General features: G+C 39.3%; 1 protein-coding gene across 5 annotated transcripts in view; it reads left to right on the top strand.

Annotated features, from left to right (window-relative positions):
• Window positions 1-403: 403 nt before the first annotated feature.
• PRMT3 (protein arginine methyltransferase 3) overlaps window positions 404-19,685 on the top strand; it is a 64,479-nt gene continuing 45,197 nt past the window's right edge. For 3 of the 5 annotated variants that reach the window (XR_009743326.1, XR_009743324.1, XM_061453086.1), the window contains exons 1-9: window positions 404-440; window positions 544-673; window positions 1,393-1,475; window positions 2,390-2,439; window positions 4,378-4,480; window positions 6,311-6,464; window positions 9,682-9,823; window positions 12,888-12,957; window positions 17,293-17,410. Coding sequence is in view for 1 of the 5 variants with exons in the window: in XM_061453086.1 (XP_061309070.1) it covers window positions 419-440; window positions 544-673; window positions 1,393-1,475; window positions 2,390-2,439; window positions 4,378-4,480; window positions 6,311-6,464; window positions 9,682-9,823; window positions 12,888-12,957; window positions 17,293-17,410 (872 nt within the window). In the remaining 4 variants the exon portion in view is untranslated. Of the gene's footprint in view, window positions 441-465; window positions 674-1,392; window positions 1,476-2,389; window positions 2,440-4,377; window positions 4,481-6,310; window positions 6,465-9,681; window positions 9,824-12,887; window positions 12,958-17,292; window positions 17,411-19,685 lie in introns of those variants that run through there. The other 2 variants (XR_009743325.1, XR_009743327.1) reach the window with 2 other exon arrangements.

Below are 19,685 nucleotides of genomic sequence, written 5' to 3'. Positions count from 1 at the left end.
AAAATAAGAAACCCATCTGCCAGCTGCCTCTCAACTGCAGAAGGTAGGATTCCACCTCCGGGCAGAAATAATCTCTTGTATTTTAGGCTGGCTGAGGGGTTACCCTTTATCCGTCCTCCTGCTTTTCTCGCTATCAGGCATTACCACAGCAGCGCTCGCCTCCGCAAGGCCAACGCTGACGCAGAAGCTCCGTTCCCGCCCCCCTCCGCAGCTCGGCCCCACAAAACGGCACCCCCCAGCTCTCCCTCCCCTCACGGACGACGTTTCAAACGTAACGGCTGGGGCCGGAAGTGCTGATGACGCCTCTCACCGCCAGGGGGCGCGCTAGCCCCCCCTTAGCCTACCCTCCCGCGTTGACGTCGGCAGGTGGGGCGGGGCTGCTGTCCGGAAGCGTCGCACGTGGGGCCGTGGTGGGGCGATGGGGTCCCAGTGGATACCGGGTGGGTATTGGGGATTCTCTTCCTTTTCCTTCCCGCTTCCCTTCCCACCCCTATCACCCCCTCGGCACCGGTCGGTAACTGTCCGCTGCTGTCGGCTCCACAGGGACCGCCGTGCGGCCCGCCGACGAGGAGATGCCTGAGCTATCCGACGGTGAGGAAGCCTGGGAGGAGGAAGAGCAGGAGGAGGAAGGCACCAGTGAGGGCCTGCGGACCCGCTGCCTTTTCTGCGACAGGTTTGGCAGCCACCCCGGGGCCGCGGTGTGCACTCGTTATCCCCACGCTGGGACGTGGCGGGGGAGGGGGGGGGGGGGGGGTCCTGAGGCGTGGTGGTACCCGTGCAGCTCCTGAGGAGGGGAGCCTGGAGGGTGAGTGCCCACAGCCGGCCCGCGGGAGCAGCTGTGTCACGGACATGAATAATACGTTGTTTATATCGGGGCGCTGTAGCCTGCTGGTGTTCTGTGTGGCCTCTCTAGAGCCAGAGGGCTGTTAAATACAAGCAAAACGAGGGAGAGAATGCGAAGGGTGTCCCCCTCTCCTCACTCTGAAGCAGCATGAAAGCTTCTCTTCTGAATTCTCTTCATCATCTTTTGCCCTCGTCAGTAAATAGATGTTAACTTTTATTGTGATGTTGCAGACCTCGCCGGTCAACTCTGTGCAGTTCTTAAATTTTGGGTTAAATGCTGTCTCTGCACTCAAGGAGGTTTTGAAAGTTAATAGTGCTTGTGGTTTTATCAGAGGTTTTACGTTTATTACATTTTGGTGTAAAATGTTTTGCAAACAAGGTAGAAGTTTTTCTGTAAGCAAGCGCCTGTTGATAGTTTATCAGAGGCAAAAATTATATGCTCTGAACACATTGCCTAGCAGGTCAGAACAGAGCATAGCAAATGTTTCTAAGTGTGTTCCAACTTCTCAGGGTGCTAATACTGCATGTTTAATAACTTGTTATTTACAGGTTGTTTACTTCTGCTGAAGGTGTGTTTTCCCACTGCAAAGCAGAGCATGAATTCAGTGTTTGTGATGTGATCCAGAAACATGGTAAGATTTTTCATGACTCGTTTTTTTCCTCCCATATACCACCGTGTCACTTAAAATAGGTTGCAAAGATTAGTTTGTTCCTGACTTCCTGCTTGTAGCTGGAGATTCCATGATTGATCAAGATAAGTTATTGTATTATGTGTTATCTTTATGTTGGCAGTTTCCCGTGTGCTTTATCTTCTGGTAAAGCTCTCAACTAGTCAAAAAATAAGATTGATCTCTGCTGGCTTATGCTGAGTTCCCACTGTCAACTTGATACTGCTGATGTCTTTTAAGCTGTTTGCAGTCTTGGCTTATGTTCCTTCAGGTCATCACAGGAAAGTACATCCTCCAATCTCTGTTTCATTCTTTACAAGTGAAGTTTAATGTTGGCCTTGAATTGAAGCTGTCATATATTTAGGCCAAGGTAGTGACTAAAGGAAGAAGGTGCAAATAGGAGGATGTATGTGCAGGGTATTACTATTTAAGCTCCTGTTATTTCTGAGCAAGGTTTTAAATCAGTATTCCTGATGAGTGGGATCAGTTTACATTTTATTAAGCAGAAAGCTAAAAACATAAACAAAGGGGCTTAATAGCCTAAAATATCAGCAGGGTGTCTTGTAGGAGATAAATGTGCTTGTCCTGATGTAGTTGCCTGCCAAATGAATTAAGTCCATGTTCATAGTCCACATTTTCATGCGCTCCATTCTTAATTTGTTGCAAATGTATTTGTCCCAAGGGTGACGTTTTGCTGGTTTAGTCCTAAGGAGAAGAAAAACACAAATGGCAAACTTCAGATAGGAAGATTGCACTAGTTAATGACATACAGCTCAAGGGGAAACTGGCCAACTGATCAAGTAATTGTATTCATATCATTGTGAGATGTGCGTGGTTTTCTGTAACATAAACTCATGCCCTCCTTTCTTTCTTTTCAGGACTTGATTTTTATGGATACATTAAACTAATAAACTTTGTTAGATTAAAGGTAGGTGTGCCACGTACTACTACTGTCACTTATGTCTGGAGAAAGGGAAATTAAGATGCCTATCTTTCAGTTTGTCCTTTTTTAATAACTGTATGGAATTTGGTATTTCTAGAAATAAGAAATCACAGGAATTAAACAAACTGAATTGGCTTATTTAGATATAAAGTTATTTTACAGTATATTTAATTAGTGTGAGTTTTGTTGTTTCCAGAAGAGGATCTTCAGACTTGCAAAACCCCAGGCTATAGAGTATCATGTTGTTTTGTTAATTTATCTCAGCCTTTGACTCTGCTATCTTGCCCCAGTAATGGATTCACTTCTTAGTAACTGAAATTTCTCAGTGCTTGTGTGTGTATAGGTATAAAAGAGTACCTTCTGGGGACATGAGCTGTCCAGAACCCTACTGCTCTGTTAGTAAGGAAAACACCTTAAATCACAGAACCTAAAACTGATCTCTGCTAAAATGATACCAGAAGCAGGAAAGCCAATGAGAACCTACAGTTTCAAGTTAGGCCTCTGTGTATTTTGTGTAGTCTCTCACTTTGAAGTATGTTCCTTGGTTGTTCCCTGAAAGTTTAGGCTTGGACTTAATAATCATCTTACCTAATTAAGCATCTTGAATCTTCAAACCTTAAATCCTCAAATAGTTATTTAAGACATCACTAGCTATGGAGATTAAACACAAAAATGGAAAAACTGAAGTCCAGAATGTCACCTCTCCTTTCCTGGCAAAATATTAACTGGCCGGATGCAAACAAGAGAGAATGCACAATTTCTGATGCTTGGCTCTACAGCGCTGTTTGCGTGAAAACGCTTGGCATGATGAGTATCTTGGCTTTATTGGTTAGCCCTACTGTAAGGTGGCTACTGTAAGTCAGATGCAGGCAAGCTCCTGAGTGAACTTGGTTCCTGATACCAGTTTAATCCTTCAGGTATCCTTCAGTGTCTGTCAATCTGTTGTGCCTTACTGTTCATACTGAACTCCTTGACCCTGTAGTTTCCTGGGCTTTGGGACTAGCTCATAGGTGTAGTTTTACACTATTCTCTGGTTGCTGTGATTGTAGTGGCAGTTGTCAGGGTCCAACTGGAGAAAAATCCGGTGTCAGAAATACTTCGTTTGTGATTCCCAGAGTGGAATGAAGACACAAGTGAGGTTAAGTACTGTAATCGATCTGTTTGTTTGTTATAAAATAGTATAAAAAAGATAGCAATAGGACAGATCAGAAGAAAAGGATAGAAATTAAGCAAGAATTCGAAGTGCAGAAAGATAGTTGCCACCATGGGTCCAGCAGCATCCCAAGGGTCTGTAGTTATTGTCTTTGGTGGTGGGTGTCTTCCCGGGTCCGTAGTTGTCATCAGAGGTGAGTGGCCACAACAGCAATTACCTTTTCCCCCTTTTATTTTGTGTTGGGGGGGAGTATCTCTATTCTTAATGTGAGGTACTACACATTCCTGGTGGATTATGTGCATCCAGTTTTGCTGGTCTTGCAGCCAGCTCTTCAACTGCACATGTCTGTCAGCAATCCTTGAGATAATGGACAGCAATTCCTCACACCAGTCCTTAAGATAATGGGCTGTGGAGTCTTATCTTGGCTCTTCCCACCCATCTCCCCGACAATGGAGAGTGGAGTCCCGTCTCAGCTTCTCATACCAGTCTTTGAGACAGCAGGCAGTGGAGTCTGATTTTAGTTCAGTCTCTCACAGCAGTGTGCTGAGTACTGGCTGTCAGAGGCAGGATGAAAGCAAGAACTCTACTTATTTACTGTTCCCACTAGCCATGCTTTAAAGTAGTATCTTTCTCAGCCTTTGCTACAAAGCTGCTTAATAATGCCTTGCTTATTTTAATGTGTGGAAGAACAGATCTTTGCCTTATTTTATTGAATGAAATTTAAGGTGTTTTCAAAGAAACAGCTTACATTCTCTTCTATTTTTGTCTAGAAACCAACAGGACCATATTTGAGTTCTCTCAGCAGCCCACTGCCCTGGGAAGGAGAGGAATATTTGAAACCAGAGCTAGATGATGATCTCCTCCTTCAGTTTGGTAAATAAGTATGTTTCAGTATGACTGTACTGCTTTGTAGGGTAAATGTGGTGTTGGCAGAGTTCATGTCATATAAGCATCATCACTGTTACTGACTTACAACCATGAGAAAGTCCACATACTAGCTGAAGTCATGACATTAAGTCACACTCTAAAAATTTTACCACATGTCATATGTTGGCTTTTAGTGATTGAGATTTCCATAGCCATCTCTTGTTACCTGTATTCACTTATTGTAGATAAGGTGTTCATAGTGGAGATGCTGTATGTAATAATTAAGCAGGTCAGAGAGGCACTCCATCCAAACCTAATTGGAAGATCATTATAGAATCATAGAATGGTTTGGGTTGGAAGGGACCTTAAAGCTCATCCAGTTCCAACCCCCTGCCACATGCAGCGACACCTTCCACTAGACCAGGTTGCTCCAAGCCCCGTGCAACCTGGCATTGAGCACTGCCAGGGATGGGGCAGCCACAGCTTCTCGGGGCAGCCTGTGCCAGTATCTCACCAAGCTTCTAAAACTTCTAAATGTAGGTTTTTAAAGTAATATATTAAAAAATGTATGCTCTAAGTAAGGAGTGATTCCTTTTGAAAATATCTTAATCTCTTACACAGGTCCAACCCAGTGTAAGATACGTAGTTGCATAGAAGAGTTCTGCTTCTTTAGTGGTTCTAGCAAAGTAGAAGAAGCCTTAGTTTCTCTCTCATGACCGTTCATCAGATGGTATTGAGAGAATTTAGTTTGACTTTTGAACTTATTTTAGCTGCCCACAGCTCTCTCACCTTCTTCCTATCTCCTGCCTGATTGTACATCTTTCTTTTACCTAAACTATAAGGTACTTAAGGCTATTTTATTCTCTGTACAATCTGGAATGAGTTTTACACTCTTCTAAGCAAGCCTTGCTGCATGATCACTGAGATAATGTGTGTTAGAGGACACTGGTTGGTTATTTAGTGATTTCATGTTCTACTATATCAGCTCCTGCTCAAGCTTGAATACTTTGGAGTTGCTGTTGCAGTTGCTAAACGGTTATGGGGAGTTACGAACCTCAGAAATCTCAGTATCTGTGCTTTTTTTCAGTCCCACGGGCCAAATATTCTTTCATTACTGAAAGGAATGAATATATGGTTTTGTTGGTTGTTTTTTTTTTTTTTTAAGAAGTCTTTTGCCCAGTAAGCTGTCAGTAACTTCGTACTACATCCAAAACCACACTAGCACCACTTTTTATGCAGTGACATTTGTTAAAATCACCAGCCAAATTTAGCAGGAGATGAATGGGACCTAATGCTGAGCCTGGGTTTTGGTAGCTAAAAAGCAGTGTTTCATCTAGATTCACTCTGCTTATGCTCTTTTGAGTTCTTTGTGTTCATAAACTTTATAAAACACCAAGGAATTTGCTTAAAATTTAATAATAAATTATTAAGAAATTTTAAATGGATATACTTTCCTACCTCTTGCTGTTACCCTTAATAGTCATTTTCTTCTCAGAATAATGTAACTGAAAAATGGTAGGACTGTAATTAACTAAATTACAGTCTAAACCTAATAATATCTCTTTTATCAATAATCAAACACTGGTATTTAAAGAAGCTTAAATTCTGGATTTTATTCTGAATTCTTTGTGAATTTAGAAGTTGCTTCTAGCATACTTACTCTTACTGTGGTGTGTGGTTCATGCTATCAAATCAGTGATGCCTTTTGTAAATCAGACTAATTTTACAAGTCATCCAAATATAGAAATAGCAACACTGAAAACATCATATGTTTATGAGCTGCTGTGAAGCAATACATGACTGGTAGATGATTTTTTTTTCTCCTCATTTCATCAGATATAGAAGATCTTTGTGAACCTGAAAACGCGTTGCCTTGTAATGGCTTAAATGATAACACAATGATCCTTGAACAATTAAAACATGCAGAACACAGAGCAAGACTTGCAGAAGCAGCCTTGGCTGGAGCACAAGAGGATCTTCAAAAAATGAGGTAAGTGTTAGAACTGAGGTTTTTGTGTTTTAATTTGATGTGTTCTATGTGAGATGCTTATGCTTAAAGACCAATAGAAATTCAAAGCAATGATAGAATGTAACTGTGGAATAGAACTCATGACTTCTCTTGGGGCCGTATTTTTGTCTTATCTTGTGGATTATTAGTAAACATCTTGTAGGCGATTAGTTAAAACTGCACAAAACCTTCACAGATTGAAAGAGCAAAGTATTCTTAGGAAAGCTGAATAACCACATGGCCCAGAAACATGTATTTTGCTTCAGACCACTCTGTTTTTCACTTTTCCATTAGTCTTTTAGATGCAAATTTAAACATTGAAGATGTATACCACAGAGAAGAGGGAGGTATTGACAAATTAAATATGTGACTCTCAACATTTTCAGAAATGGCTTCAAACAATGATTGTTAGTCATAGAATCCAGTTACAATTTGGAGAAAACCTCAGTGAAATTAATAAACCAAGTTTTCAGCTACTTGTATTTTCAGTGTCAGGTGTGGATTCTGTTAGTAATTTGGTGCACTGCAGTCAGGAATTGGGAGATCCCCATAGCTGTACATGCTACTTCTAAATCTTGAGGTCTTCAGAATATGGATTGATGATGCTTATGGGAGTATAAACTTCTTTTTGGCTCATATAGGATTAAGTCGTGTACAAACTTGTCATTTCAAGATCACACTGATTGGGCACTGTAGAACTGAAATTGTGTTTAAGAGACTTGGAATAATAATTCAAGTTCTTTTGTGGAGAAGTGGCAAACCCCTTCTTTTGTAAAGGACATTTGAATGTTCCTTGTATGTTTTGAGAATAAATGCTTGATGTTACTAGAAACCAGATTTACCAAAATAAATTCATGTATTCAGATCCTATCATCTGTGAACAATTATGCTTGTAAAAAATGAACAGTTTTGTCTTCAGCTGGGTTTAACTTTTGCAAATAATACTTTGTAGCTGACAGCAGTTTTTTGATATCTGAGTACATTATGCATTAATTAATCATAAACCATAAGAATGAAAGAAATTTGTTGCTGTACTTGGAAAACTGAGTTTTCTTCTGTGTGTTGTCTTGTACTCTTGTTCCCTCTTTCATTTAAAAGAAAGAAAAACTTTTTCAAGTAAGCAGTTGCAATTTCTCTTTGACTCTAAACTTCAATCAAGCTTACATAGATTTCTTTTTGAGGTTAGTATATAGAATTATCTGCTGTTGAAAAAGGCAGCCTTTAATTTTTCTTATTCAATACAGGCTCTTCAATTCAGCAGGGATTGGCTGGCAGTAGAAATAGCCAGATGTAGATGTGATGAAGCAGCACAGGTTTTAATTTTAGATAGGTGAACCTGTTGGATTGTAGTAGTCTATGTGCTGTGGTTCGTAGTGATACTGATTCATGCTGGAGGTTACTCCACTGAAAGAGACCATCAAAGAATGTTTCCTTTCAGGTAAACCTCTGCAAAATATCTTGGGAGTCTGATGTAGAGCAAGAATAGTTTACAGAACCTTAATGTACAGTAACACGTATTTATATTATTTTCTGTCACTGTCCTGGGTTCAGCTCTAACAGTTATTTTTCTCCTTCTTACTAGCTGGTGCAGTGCTGTGTTTTTGACTTTAGTCTGAGAACAATGCTGTGGCTTAAACCACAACAGCCATGGAAATAGGTTTATACTGGTATGAAGCAGGCTGGTTGTCTGACTTCAACTTCTAGAGATTAAAAAAAAAAAAAATTGGATCCAGGAGCTTTGAATAGACTTCTAGAATGCTGAGAATTAAAAAGGGTACAAAGCAGAGACATGCAGCTGGAGGCCTAGTGACCTCTTGTTTCTGCCCCCTCTCCCCCTCCAAATGGTAACAGTGCTATAAATCATGTCACCTTTAGCATTTGATGTAACTTAGAGATTTAAGAGCATGGTTTAGATATCCTTTTTTTGTTTGGTTTTTTGTTATTTTTTAATAAAACTCCGTTTCTAGAGTTTGGTACTTGTGTGGTGTGCATAGGCTGGAGAAAGTATTGGCTGAATCTATTTTAAATAATTTGAAATTTAAAATTGGGTTTAAATCTTACAAAAGGATAATAATACTTAATTGTATGTCATAGAATCTGTTCTTTTGTAAGTTTACATTTTTATCATTGTGATATTTATCTGTAAGTAATGAAAAAGCAAACTGTATTGGTAAAGAGCAATATTAAAAATAAGATCCAGACCTTACCTGTATGTCAGCAAAACCAGGAGGTTTCTGATATTGATGAACTTTTAGTGTGAATTTCCTTACCACCATCTTTTTCCTATCCTAACTAGTTAAGCAGAAAAGTATTTGACATGTCCGGACTGAAATAGTGGTTTTGTTTGGTCTTCTTGTTGTTTTGTAAGGATGGTGCCATAATGAGATGCTACTTGCATCTTCCATACATTAAGTTCCTATTTAAGCAAATATGACCAGTGTTAAAGCTGAGCTTTGGCTGCTTTGGAGTCATCTGGTATGCAAGTTCAGTTGATATTGGACTGTATACCTTGCAGGAATACTGTCTGGCTGGAATACGTTTACTTTTTCTCATGTCATTGTGGGTATAACATGAGCTGTTTGCGTATTGTGAGAACAAAAAAGCTGGCATACCTCTTGATTTGTGTATTTTGTCAACAAAACAGCTTTGAGAAATTGGAAGAGAACGTGTGTTAGGAATGCAAGGCTGTGAAGGAGCAAAAATAAGCTGCATGACATTGAAGCAGTACATGGGATTTTAAGCTGTGGTTTGTTTCCACCCAAATGCTTCAGTTTTAAAGCACTTTGTTCTACCTTCTGCTAGTTGTATGGTGTTGTATGGTTTGTAATTCTTGTGCTCTTTGTATTGAGTCCCTATCTTCATAGACAGCCTAAACCGTATGTCATTTTGACCACTGTGGTACAAGATAATTCCTCCTTAAAACCAGAAATGAAGCGTGACTGTTTCACTGCTGGTTTTTGCTGGTTGGAAGCAGAAAGCATCACTGCAGGAGGGTGATGGACAGAGATCCACGTGCAGCAGCCCAGAGGAGTCGGCAGAGGGAGGTTGTGCCCGCTCAGAGAGGGGCCCATTGTTGTTACAGGCCCTCCGCAGCCTGGTCCTTTGCCTCATTGAAGCCCTTTTTTCCCCCTCTCACCCTTGCCTCCTTTCCATGATCCCATAAATGATGTCTCAAGGGTCTATTTCAAACTGATTGCAGGCGATTTGCGCAGGATTTTGTGATGAACGCAGATGTTGGGAGCAGCTTGTCATCCGTTGCCATTGCAGACCTTCAGGAGGATGAGGATGGCGTTTACTTCAGCTCGTATGGGCATTATGGGATACACGAAGAGATGCTAAAGGTTAGAAAGTCATCTCAACTGCTTCTTAGTAAGACTAAAGAGGAAAGATGGGACGAAGTGGGCTGTGTGCCCATAAATATACTGCAGAGCAGCTGCATTTTTAACCCTTGCTATTCATGATAGGATTTTTCCTAGTAGTTCGGGTTGTGGGAATTTTTCACTTCTATTTCCTTATGTAAATTCTGTTTACATGAAACATAAGGAACGTAAAATCATTTACAGATATGCTTGAAGATAGAATATGTATAGCACAGCCTTACCTTACCAAAAGCAGCTTTTTCTGGAATGCTTAAAATATAAAGGATAAAACATGGTACAGTCAGTGAATATTTTTCTGTAGTTTATATTCTCCTAACAGTTGAAATTTGTGAGGAAAAAACATTTCCCAAATATTGGGGTTTCCTATTGCAGTACATAAACAGAAATTGTTGATATTTGTACACATTTCAGTAAATTGATACATGACATTGAACACCTGAAAAAACTGTATGCTCCTTTTATGTGATAAATACAGACAATTAATACTTAAAACTCTTCAAAGGCAAGCCTGTGTATTCCCTTTTAACTTAAAAACCCAACAAAACAACCAAACACAAAGCCCAACAACTTATGCTTGATGTGTAAATCAAAATCTCTTAATGCTTCCTTTCAGAAAAAGTATCATATTTGTGCAAATCATGAACAGTTTTATCATTTTAATGCAGAAATAATTAAATTCCTGCCTAATGTAGAGATAAGGGAGTTGTGAAGTGACTTTGTCCATGCAAATAGCATATAAAGTTTTCTGCTTTGTAAATAATTTAGTGGCAATACACATGAATCTTTTGAGAACAGCATGAGGTTAATTTGGGGGGAGGAAGTGGGGGAGGGAGGGTGTTTCACTGAAGTGCACACATTTCTGCCAAAGTTGATATATTCCCAAATGTATAGTCTAGAGAAATACAATTTGTCTTAAAGATAAATAAGAATTACAGAAGCTTGGTTTTGCAGTGGTATAAAGGTGTCATTTAAGATAGTTATAGGCTATAGGATGAGGCAGCCTTTCCATTTGCTAATAAATTTTATAATTCTGCATGTCTGCACAAGGAGATTGGGACAAAATTGTATTTTAGTGGTTTTCAGGAATGTTTTTCTGAATGCTTTTAAGACTTTTGACTGTCCTAAACATATGGAAATAGTTGCTTTTTATCATCGATGCGTTGCATTTTTTCCTATGTGCTAGATACGGAATTTGATTTATTTATTTGTCGACATTATATGAATACAGAGGATTGCTATATTGAAATTATTATGGAATCTTGCTGTAAGAATTTTAAGCCTGTTTCTGACACTGTTCAGTTCTTCACTTTTTTTTTTTTTTTTTTTTCCCTTAGCCCTGGTAGTGATAGGGTGAAATTTCAATTTGAGTGTTTTTTTTTCTGGAAGTACTTCAGAGAAAGGGGAAGAGTAGTGTTACTTTACACTGGCCAAATGGCTAGTGTTTCCCTTGCTGTATTCTTTTGTTCAGTACTTTCTTGATTATCATCTTAATGATTTTCCTTAATGTGTTTTTAAAAACAAACCAAAAAAAAAGCATTGCACTGAGTGAGAGAATGATGATGGTGAATAGAGACACCTGAATGACAGTGGCTTACTGGAGCAGCAGCACATAAGAGTAGAAACAGCAGCTAATATTGTATTGAGTAATTTGGGGCAGTGCTGAGGCAGTGTGAGTGGGCAGGGTGTAAGGCTGAAAGCTTTCCAGCTGACTGTATTCTGGATTGGTGCTGAATGTTCTGATTTTATTTTTCCTAGACTTTTTTTGATTGCTTCAGTAAATCCTGTTACATACTGCAGTAGAGGTGAACTGCTAAAAATACTTGCTCCAAATACATCCTCATAGGAAACCAGTTTCAAGGATCACACTTTTTTATTGATGTTAATTAGGTATAATTTTCAAGTACTGTTTTCTAAAATAATCCCTAAGTGTTTCTTTGGCCTATGTATGTATATAAGATACTCCTCCCAAACATAAGATGGGATTTTAGGCTTTTCAAGCCTTAGAATAATTTGGCTAGTCTCCTGATTTTTTATGAACACTTCCTTTGTTCTTAGTCTCTGTTTTGGATCTTGTTTTTCTAATGAAATAGACTTTGTTCTTTCTTACTAGAGGAAATTCCTTTCGTTTCTGTATTGATTGTAAAAATTCTTACCTGCTATAGTAGAAAAAAATATTAAGTATAAGCAGATGGATTTTACACTTCAGTATTATTTATGGATATGTCTCTACTAGGCGAAAATAGCTTAAAATTTTTCTTAGCTAGAACAGTTGAACTGCAACAACAATTTCAAACCCTATAGTTGGCTGTCAATTTGTGTACCTGCTGATGCATATTAAATCAATGTTTTAATAGATTACCTTGCATTGAGCTATGCTGCTAGCTTTCGTATACCAAGGTACTGTAAATGTTTAGTTCTGTGCTTGAAAACATTCCAGTTTCTTGGGTTGTATTACAGTTAAATTTATTTATTTATTGTACTGGGCTTTCATAGAATGTACAGTTTCAATTACTAGCTGGCATAAGGTTTGCTAATTTACAGTTTGTTCAGAAATAAAAAAAGGTTAATCTGATCCCTAACTTTTTCCTTTTTTTAAAGAATCTGTGTGTTGTAGGATTGTCAGAAAATAAAATGAAACAAATCATTGTATGAGCTCACGACTCCAGTTTTTACCATTGTATAGAAGGTGGTTATGTAAAGTTGATGCAGTATTGCCACTCTATTAGTGCTCTTCCTGGAAAAGTGGTGGAGAGGTATTAATAACTTTGAAACAAAATCAAACACAGCAGGCTGGGAAACTGTAAACCAATTTCTTACTTTTCCCCCAGCAGCTCAGCTGGCTTATTTGCAAGGAAAATAAACTCTGGAAAAATATTGTATGGGAAGTGTGATTGCAGAGCCCTTGTAAGTACAGTAGCCACAAAACAGCTTCAGGCCAAGTTGGAAAGCAAGATTTTCAGCATTTTTGAACAACATGCTGTGCCTCGGTAGAAAAAGTGAACCCTCTTTATCCTTTAAATTATAGGATAAAGTGCGTACAGAAAGCTATCGTGACTTTATCTACCAGAACCCACATATCTTCAAGGACAAGGTAGGTGAAATAGCTCTGCAAATACAATAATTTCTGCTCTTTATTATTTTTTAAGTGGTAGAAATCCCTCGGTTTGGCTACTTCTTAGCTTTGGGAATGGAATACTGCACTGACAAGATTTGATTTTATGTCCTCTGGCTTTATGAGGTGGCAGAGTTCTATTCAGCTGCTGGAGGGTGCAAAGTGCTGATAACAGAAGTGCTGATCACTGTTGTCAGTGCTCTGTGTGCCATGTCGAGGTGTTCATTAATTATGTTGGTGGAGTTAAGCTGAGCCTTTCCTGTCCAGTATATTAAATGGGATCTACCTTAGAGGGCCTCTTTACTAGTAGTAAAGCACAAATTTGTGCCTGATATAGTACAAACATTTTAGAAGCACTGTGTAATTAGAACTCTGATGAGTTTGTTGTGATTTGAGTTACAGTGAGCAACCTTCTCTTCTGGATTAGTTTTCCTCTACTTGGTGCTCAGCATTCTTAAGCTGCATATGGATATTTCTTAATGTGAAACTAGGATGTCTAGGTTTTATGGAAGACAGTCATTTTTGATTTTTATTTTGGGGTTGATTGAGACTTTATTAGTAAGTCATAAGGCTTCACAGTAGTTGTGGAAGTAATAAAAGCGCACCCATCTGATAATTCCTCAGGACTTATCTGGGAATAGTGCTAGATACGGTTTTGTCCTAGAAGGGAGGTATTCCAAGGTAGATAGTGCATACTCTTTGTATGGAATAGGTAGATAGTGCATGCTCTTTGTCTTACCTCAGTTTTCTGTTGGCAATTCCAGCAGAAAAATTATGAGGAAAATAGTTTTCTTCCTTTTTTGCTTCAATCCATGTCACAAGCCTGTTTCTACTAAACATTTCTCTTTAGTTGTAATGACAGAACAAGCAAAAGTGTTGGAAGAACGCTATGCTGTCAGCTGCTTAAAAGATGCAGGTGACAGCCCAGGCTGGCAGCACATCCACCACAGCAGAAAGATCAATAAGAGAAAGAAAATTTTTGTGGGAGAAATTCAGTTTCAGATGCCCCTAAAATTGGTAAATGCACGCTTTTACAGTGTGAGGCTGATCTCAAGTTACATGGAACGTGTGGAAACACATGGAAACTGATTTCTGAACTTGGCATTTTTACAGCTGTTTTGATCAACATCACCTCAAATTCATAATGTATTAGTGTGTTGAGGCTGAATAAAAAAAAAAATTCTCAATTGCTTAGAGTTCCCAACAGCTTCCATCTAGGTGACCAGTGACCCACTTAATTTCTTAAGATCATCTAGTTCCAGGATGGAACATTTACCACTTCTCTGGGCAACCTGTGCCAGTGCTTCACCACCCTCACAAGGAATCTGTTATCTATCTTATATCTAACCTGAACTTCACCTGTTCAATTTTAAACCCTTCACCACTTGTCCTATTGCTACAGTCCCTGATGAAGAATCCCTCTCCAGCTCCTTCAGGTACTGGAAGGCTGTTATGTGGTCTCTACACAGCTTCTCTTCTGCAGGCTGAACAGCTCCAACTTTCTCAGGACCTGTCTAAGAGGTCGCCAGCCCCTTATAATCCTCATGGCCTCCTCTGGAGTTGCTCCAACTTGATATGCTGTAATGGAGAATATATGGGATTTTTTTTCAGCGATCTAGCTTTGAAGTGACAGTTGTTATAGAATTCTGAAGGAACTGTTAAGATGGGTTGCTTAATTTATGTATTGTACAATGCTCTCAGAACTGTATTAATGAGTGAAGCTTCCAACTTGAGGAAATTGGCTCTCTTCCCTTAACATTTGATGTCAATTAAAAAAAAAAGTGAGGAAAAGTCTGATACTGTATTTCCTAGAAGTTCCATATGGTATTCCTCCCTAGAAAACAATGTTTTTTGTCTTTCTAAAAGGACGCTTGTGTGGTGGGTTGGGAAGAGCTTGTTCAAAGAGGTCCATTGGTCATATTAGCTTTGGAAACAAATCTGCAGTATCCCAAAGAGGTGTAATTGCATGGTGATAGATGATAACAGAATATCTAGGGCTGCTTATTATACATACTTTATTCAGAACCCGCCAATTTGTTCTCTCGGTTTTCAAAAGTGATTGCCAAACCTTGAATATATCTTGCTTGCTGTCTTTATTTTCTTCCTGTCAAATGTACTTGAGATAAGGACAGTTCAGGTTACCTACCTAGCAGGAGTGGTTGCGATGGCCTTACTCAATGAAAGGAAATGTGATCCATTTTAAAGCAAGACTGTTTTTTAGTGCAAAAAGAATTGGTTAGAAAAGCACTACTGCTGTGCTTATTTTTTGTTATAGAAGTCTAGGCAGGCATCAACGTCCTATTGGTGGGGAAAGAGCCAGTTTTTATACATTGTTCCTACTAAAAGTTCATAGCTGGAATTAATTTAATTGGTGGAAATACCCAACCTCCTTTTTTTGTGAATTTGAAATATTTTTTTTCTGTTACTAAAAGTAGAATATAACCTTTTTTAGACTATAGGGAAGGGTGTAGTGCTGTACTGAGCTACATTATAGTCAAATGGCCAGCCCAGGCTGCTCCAGATCTCTGGTGGGAGGCCATATGTGATCACTGCAAGAATCCATTAGCCATAGACCCTTGTTCTTAGGCTAACTGATGATCATTCTGCTTGTCTTTCCATTCCTCAGATGTGTTCCAGGTTGTGTATTTTCTCTCCTGTGCCTTTTTCTCCACTCCTATCCCCTGCCTAAGGCCAGATGAGTTCTATGATTTTAAGTGACCAGGGCAGCTGTCCAGAACGGTGTCTGTTTTGTTTTTTTTTCCAATTTGTGGTGATTGCTCTCTTCATGCAACTGTACATCAAGATCATTCTTTAACCTAGGTTTATATTTGGCTCTGATTTCTAGCTTTCGAGGCTCACCAATTTTTTTAACTGCCACGGGTAAAGTGTTAGAATAGATGATGCTAAAGGGTGTGAGATTTCAGCAGCTGCTGAAACATGAATTTTTACCTTCTATTCCTGGCTACAGGAGACTTCAGCTTATGGATTTCTGTAGCCATTACATATGCATATGTAACTTGTGAATGAGTTGTAAAATTGACTCCTATTGGAATGTAGCTGCAAAGTGGAACAAATAAGTCTGTCCACAACTTTCATGACCAGCCCCTACACACGGTGCTATAAAAAAAATCATATTTTTTTTTAGTCTGATTCCAAATTGTAAGTTGCTCTATCAAGGCAGGTCAACTCTTCGGTCATTGCTTCCCAGGACACCACTGCAGAAGCTTACTTATACTGTGCTGCCAAGGATAAACAGCTATTTTTATTCATGTTGGCTTCAGAATCATTGTTCTGTATCCAGCATCAGAACATAGAGACACAAGGGAAGGTAAGCAGACCTTGTGTGTAGAGCCTTCAAGTACTTATTTAGATATTATTTGTCAGGTGGAATTTAAAAGTGTACATGCATGTTTTTGTTGTGCCAAAGCAATCAAACACTCAATAGCTCATAAGCTAGAAAGTTTGTCAGAAGGGTGTATTACTGCATTGATATATTTTGTAAAATGGGGTTATAATTCTCAAGAGTGGGAATGATTTGATGAGTTCTTCGGAAAAAAAAATTAATGTAATAAGCTGTGAGGGCACCTTTTACTGGATGCTGTGCTAAGGAGAGGCAGTGAAATAAATTTTTGTTTCCAATGAACTATTTTTATGACTAGTAATTCTGACTCAATGTTTTCATCTTGGAAGTCTTCTAGTAAGTTTTGCTTACTCTCTTGTTTAGGTATCTTGTATAGGAAAAGTCTGTCTTCACAGTTCTGATTCTGTTAATGCTTAAATGCTATGCGTAATATGAGTGACTACATTGTATTCAGGAAACTGATTTTCATATTTCAGAACATTTTGGGGTTTAGTGCTTAGAATTTTTTAACACATTAGTAATGTGTAACTATATTAAGTAGAAGTCCAGCTGTAAGAATGCTGATGATTGTTAGTGATTCACTGATTAAAATTGTTCAGGTTATAATTTCCTTTTTTTTCCTGTCATGTAACCTTTCAGTTACTACCCAAATAATTGCTTGTGATAGTTTCCCATGTGACTGAATGAATCTGCAGCTGGAACTAGTCTGCTTCATTGTCTATCTGTAAAAGGCAGGGGAGGGTGTGGAGTGAGAACTGCAGTTTCATTTGGGTATCTCTGAATCATAGAATCATGGAATGGTTTGGGTTGGAAGGGACCTTTGAAGATCATTTAGTTTGAATGTAGTAAGACTTGATGCTACCTTGTGTTCCTTCTGTTAGAGTATGGTATCTCACTGATGTAGGAAGACATGAAATAAGATGTTTATTTTTACCTCTGTTTATTTATTTCAGGTAGTCTTGGATGTTGGCTGTGGAACTGGAATACTCTCCATGTTTGCTGCCAAAGCAGGTGCAAAGAAAGTGATTGGAGTTGACCAGTCTGAAATCATCTATCAGGCCATGGACATCATTAGGTAGGAAAAGTTCCAAGAAAAGGATGGTAAATAATGCTGTAGAAAGTTATTAAAACCAACCAAGCAAAAAAAACCAACCCAACCAAATGCAAACCCATTTTAAGAGCATGCACAGATACACATGCATGTAGCCTGCAGAGTCACTCAGAAAAGTTTGTTTCCATCAAAGATGTTGGGTGCCACGTAAACTGTCTTGGAGTAGTATAGGGTGGAAGGAGCCCTGGGGGAGTGTGGGGAGTGTGTCTGGTCTATCCTGTGTCAGAGTGAGTCATAGGTGGCCTAGATTCAGCTTCAGAAGATAGCTGCCTCTTCTGTCTAAACTTCTGTGGGAAGTGTCTCATTTGACTAGCCTCACTCTTTGTTTTAAACTAATCATAACTTCTGTTTTTTTCCGTCTGTCTGTTACCTCTTGGTTGGCTCTGTCTTTTCTTCACCGTTCTTCTAAACAGAGGCAGACATCAGAATGCCATCCCTTAACCATCCCTTCTTCAGGCTGAACAAAGCTAGTTCTCTCAGCTTCTCCCTGTGTGTCATGTGTTCCAGCATCCCATCATCTTGATGTCCTTCACTGGACTTGCTTTAATATGTCAATTTTTTTCTTGTACTTGGAAGCCCACAGCTGGCCACTGTGCTTCCAGGTGCAGTTTTGCAAGTATCAAAATGAGGCGAGGTGAAAGCTCACTTTCCCTGACATGCTGCTGCCCTCTTGCATATCTGACAGTAGACTCCTTTTGCTACAAGGGTCCACTGCTGACTTCTGTTCAATTTATTTACCAGGCCCCTTATCAGAGCAGGAACAATTAGCAGAGCTGATTTCTGATCAGCAGGAACCCATCTGTACTGTTTCACAGGGTTATTCCCACTCAGGTGCAGGTCTGCACCTTTACCTTTGGATCTCTGAGGTTCCTGTCATTCACTTATCTACTGAGGCTGAGGTCCCCCTAAATAGCAGCCCTGCCCTCTAGCATATCAAGTGCTGTCTGCTAATTCAGCATTATCCACAGACTTGCTGAGGGTGCATTCTGTCCTGTTAGGTCACTGGTAAGAGTGTTGGTATCAGAAACAGCACTGAACCCTGAGGGACACCTCTGGTACTTGGCTACCAGTTAAATTTTGGACTCCTTTGCTCACTTCTTGTAATCCTTATGGTCTAGGCAGCTTTCTTCCCATCTGATGGTTTGTGTATGCACTCTGCATTTCACTAATGCACCTATAGAGGATGTTAAGGGTGACTGTGAGTATATGTAAAAACGAAGCAGTGGCACCTGAAAACTTAGAAAGTATTTCCTAGCATGAGTTAGCAGAAAGGTAAGTGTAAATGGGTACTGTTGATAGCTGAGAAATGTACTGCTTTTTGTTGTGGTTGTTTTTTGTAAGAGCAGCTGTAGAAAAGAAAGTCCAAGTAAATACTGAAGAATTTGGGAGTGACAATTTTTATCTAAGGTGAGGCTGCACAGAAGTAACGTTGTCTTGGTAGAATTTTTGGGTTAGATACCACTTCACAGTCGAGATGCAACACCACATGCTTGGATACTGTAATACTGCTAAATAAATGCCTGTTTAAGAAAAGTACCATGTTAAGCATTAGGTGCAACTTAGACTCAAATGCTTTTGGCACAAGAACTTGTTCTCTAATGAGGACTTTTCTCAGGAATCTGTGACATCTCTAGAACAGTCACAAATGTGAAAGTGTTTTATTTCTAATGTACTAGACGACAATCTTAGGATTGTTCATTCCTTCAAACAAGTGCACAGAAAGTCCTGTATGTGTTGTTACTTAGAGGAGGATAGAAGTATCAGCCAGCTTGGTGTATCAGCCAATCTCTCCACTTGGTGAGGAGACAGGCAGGCCACAAATCAAAACTCTTAAACCATTAAGAGTGATGAATTGCCACTTGAAGTACACAGTGAACCATCAGTGTAAGGTACACCTTGATAGATGCCTTCTGCTTTAAAAGATTCAATTCACATTAAAGTCTTCTGTTCATATCAAAATTATTTATATTTGTTTTGTTAAATCTCCTTTTCCTAAAGGAATAGAGCTGACAAACCTGTAACAGAGTAATAAATATTTATTGGAATGCTAAACAGCTGTGTAGCTTAAAACTCTGTATTGAAGTGTGCTTCTGCAGTGATTCCAGCATGTGCCCAAAAGAGCTTTTGTGCCTTCCAGAATTCAGAATCATTCCTAGCATGTTCATGACTAGAAACTTAGCAACCCATGTGTGTAAGTGAACTGGAGTAAGTGCCTGAGTGACATGATTATTTCCCAAAG

The sequence above is a fragment of the Pezoporus flaviventris genome, unplaced genomic scaffold (assembly GCF_033815535.1).
Source record: "Pezoporus flaviventris isolate CSIRO_AGI_PZ_B2104156 unplaced genomic scaffold, CSIRO_AGI_Pfla_v1 ptg000014l, whole genome shotgun sequence".
In the NCBI taxonomy this organism is placed as follows: domain Eukaryota; kingdom Metazoa; phylum Chordata; class Aves; order Psittaciformes; family Psittacidae; genus Pezoporus; species Pezoporus flaviventris.
Note: the sequence above shows the minus strand (reverse complement) of the source record. Positions and strands in the feature narration are given on the sequence as shown.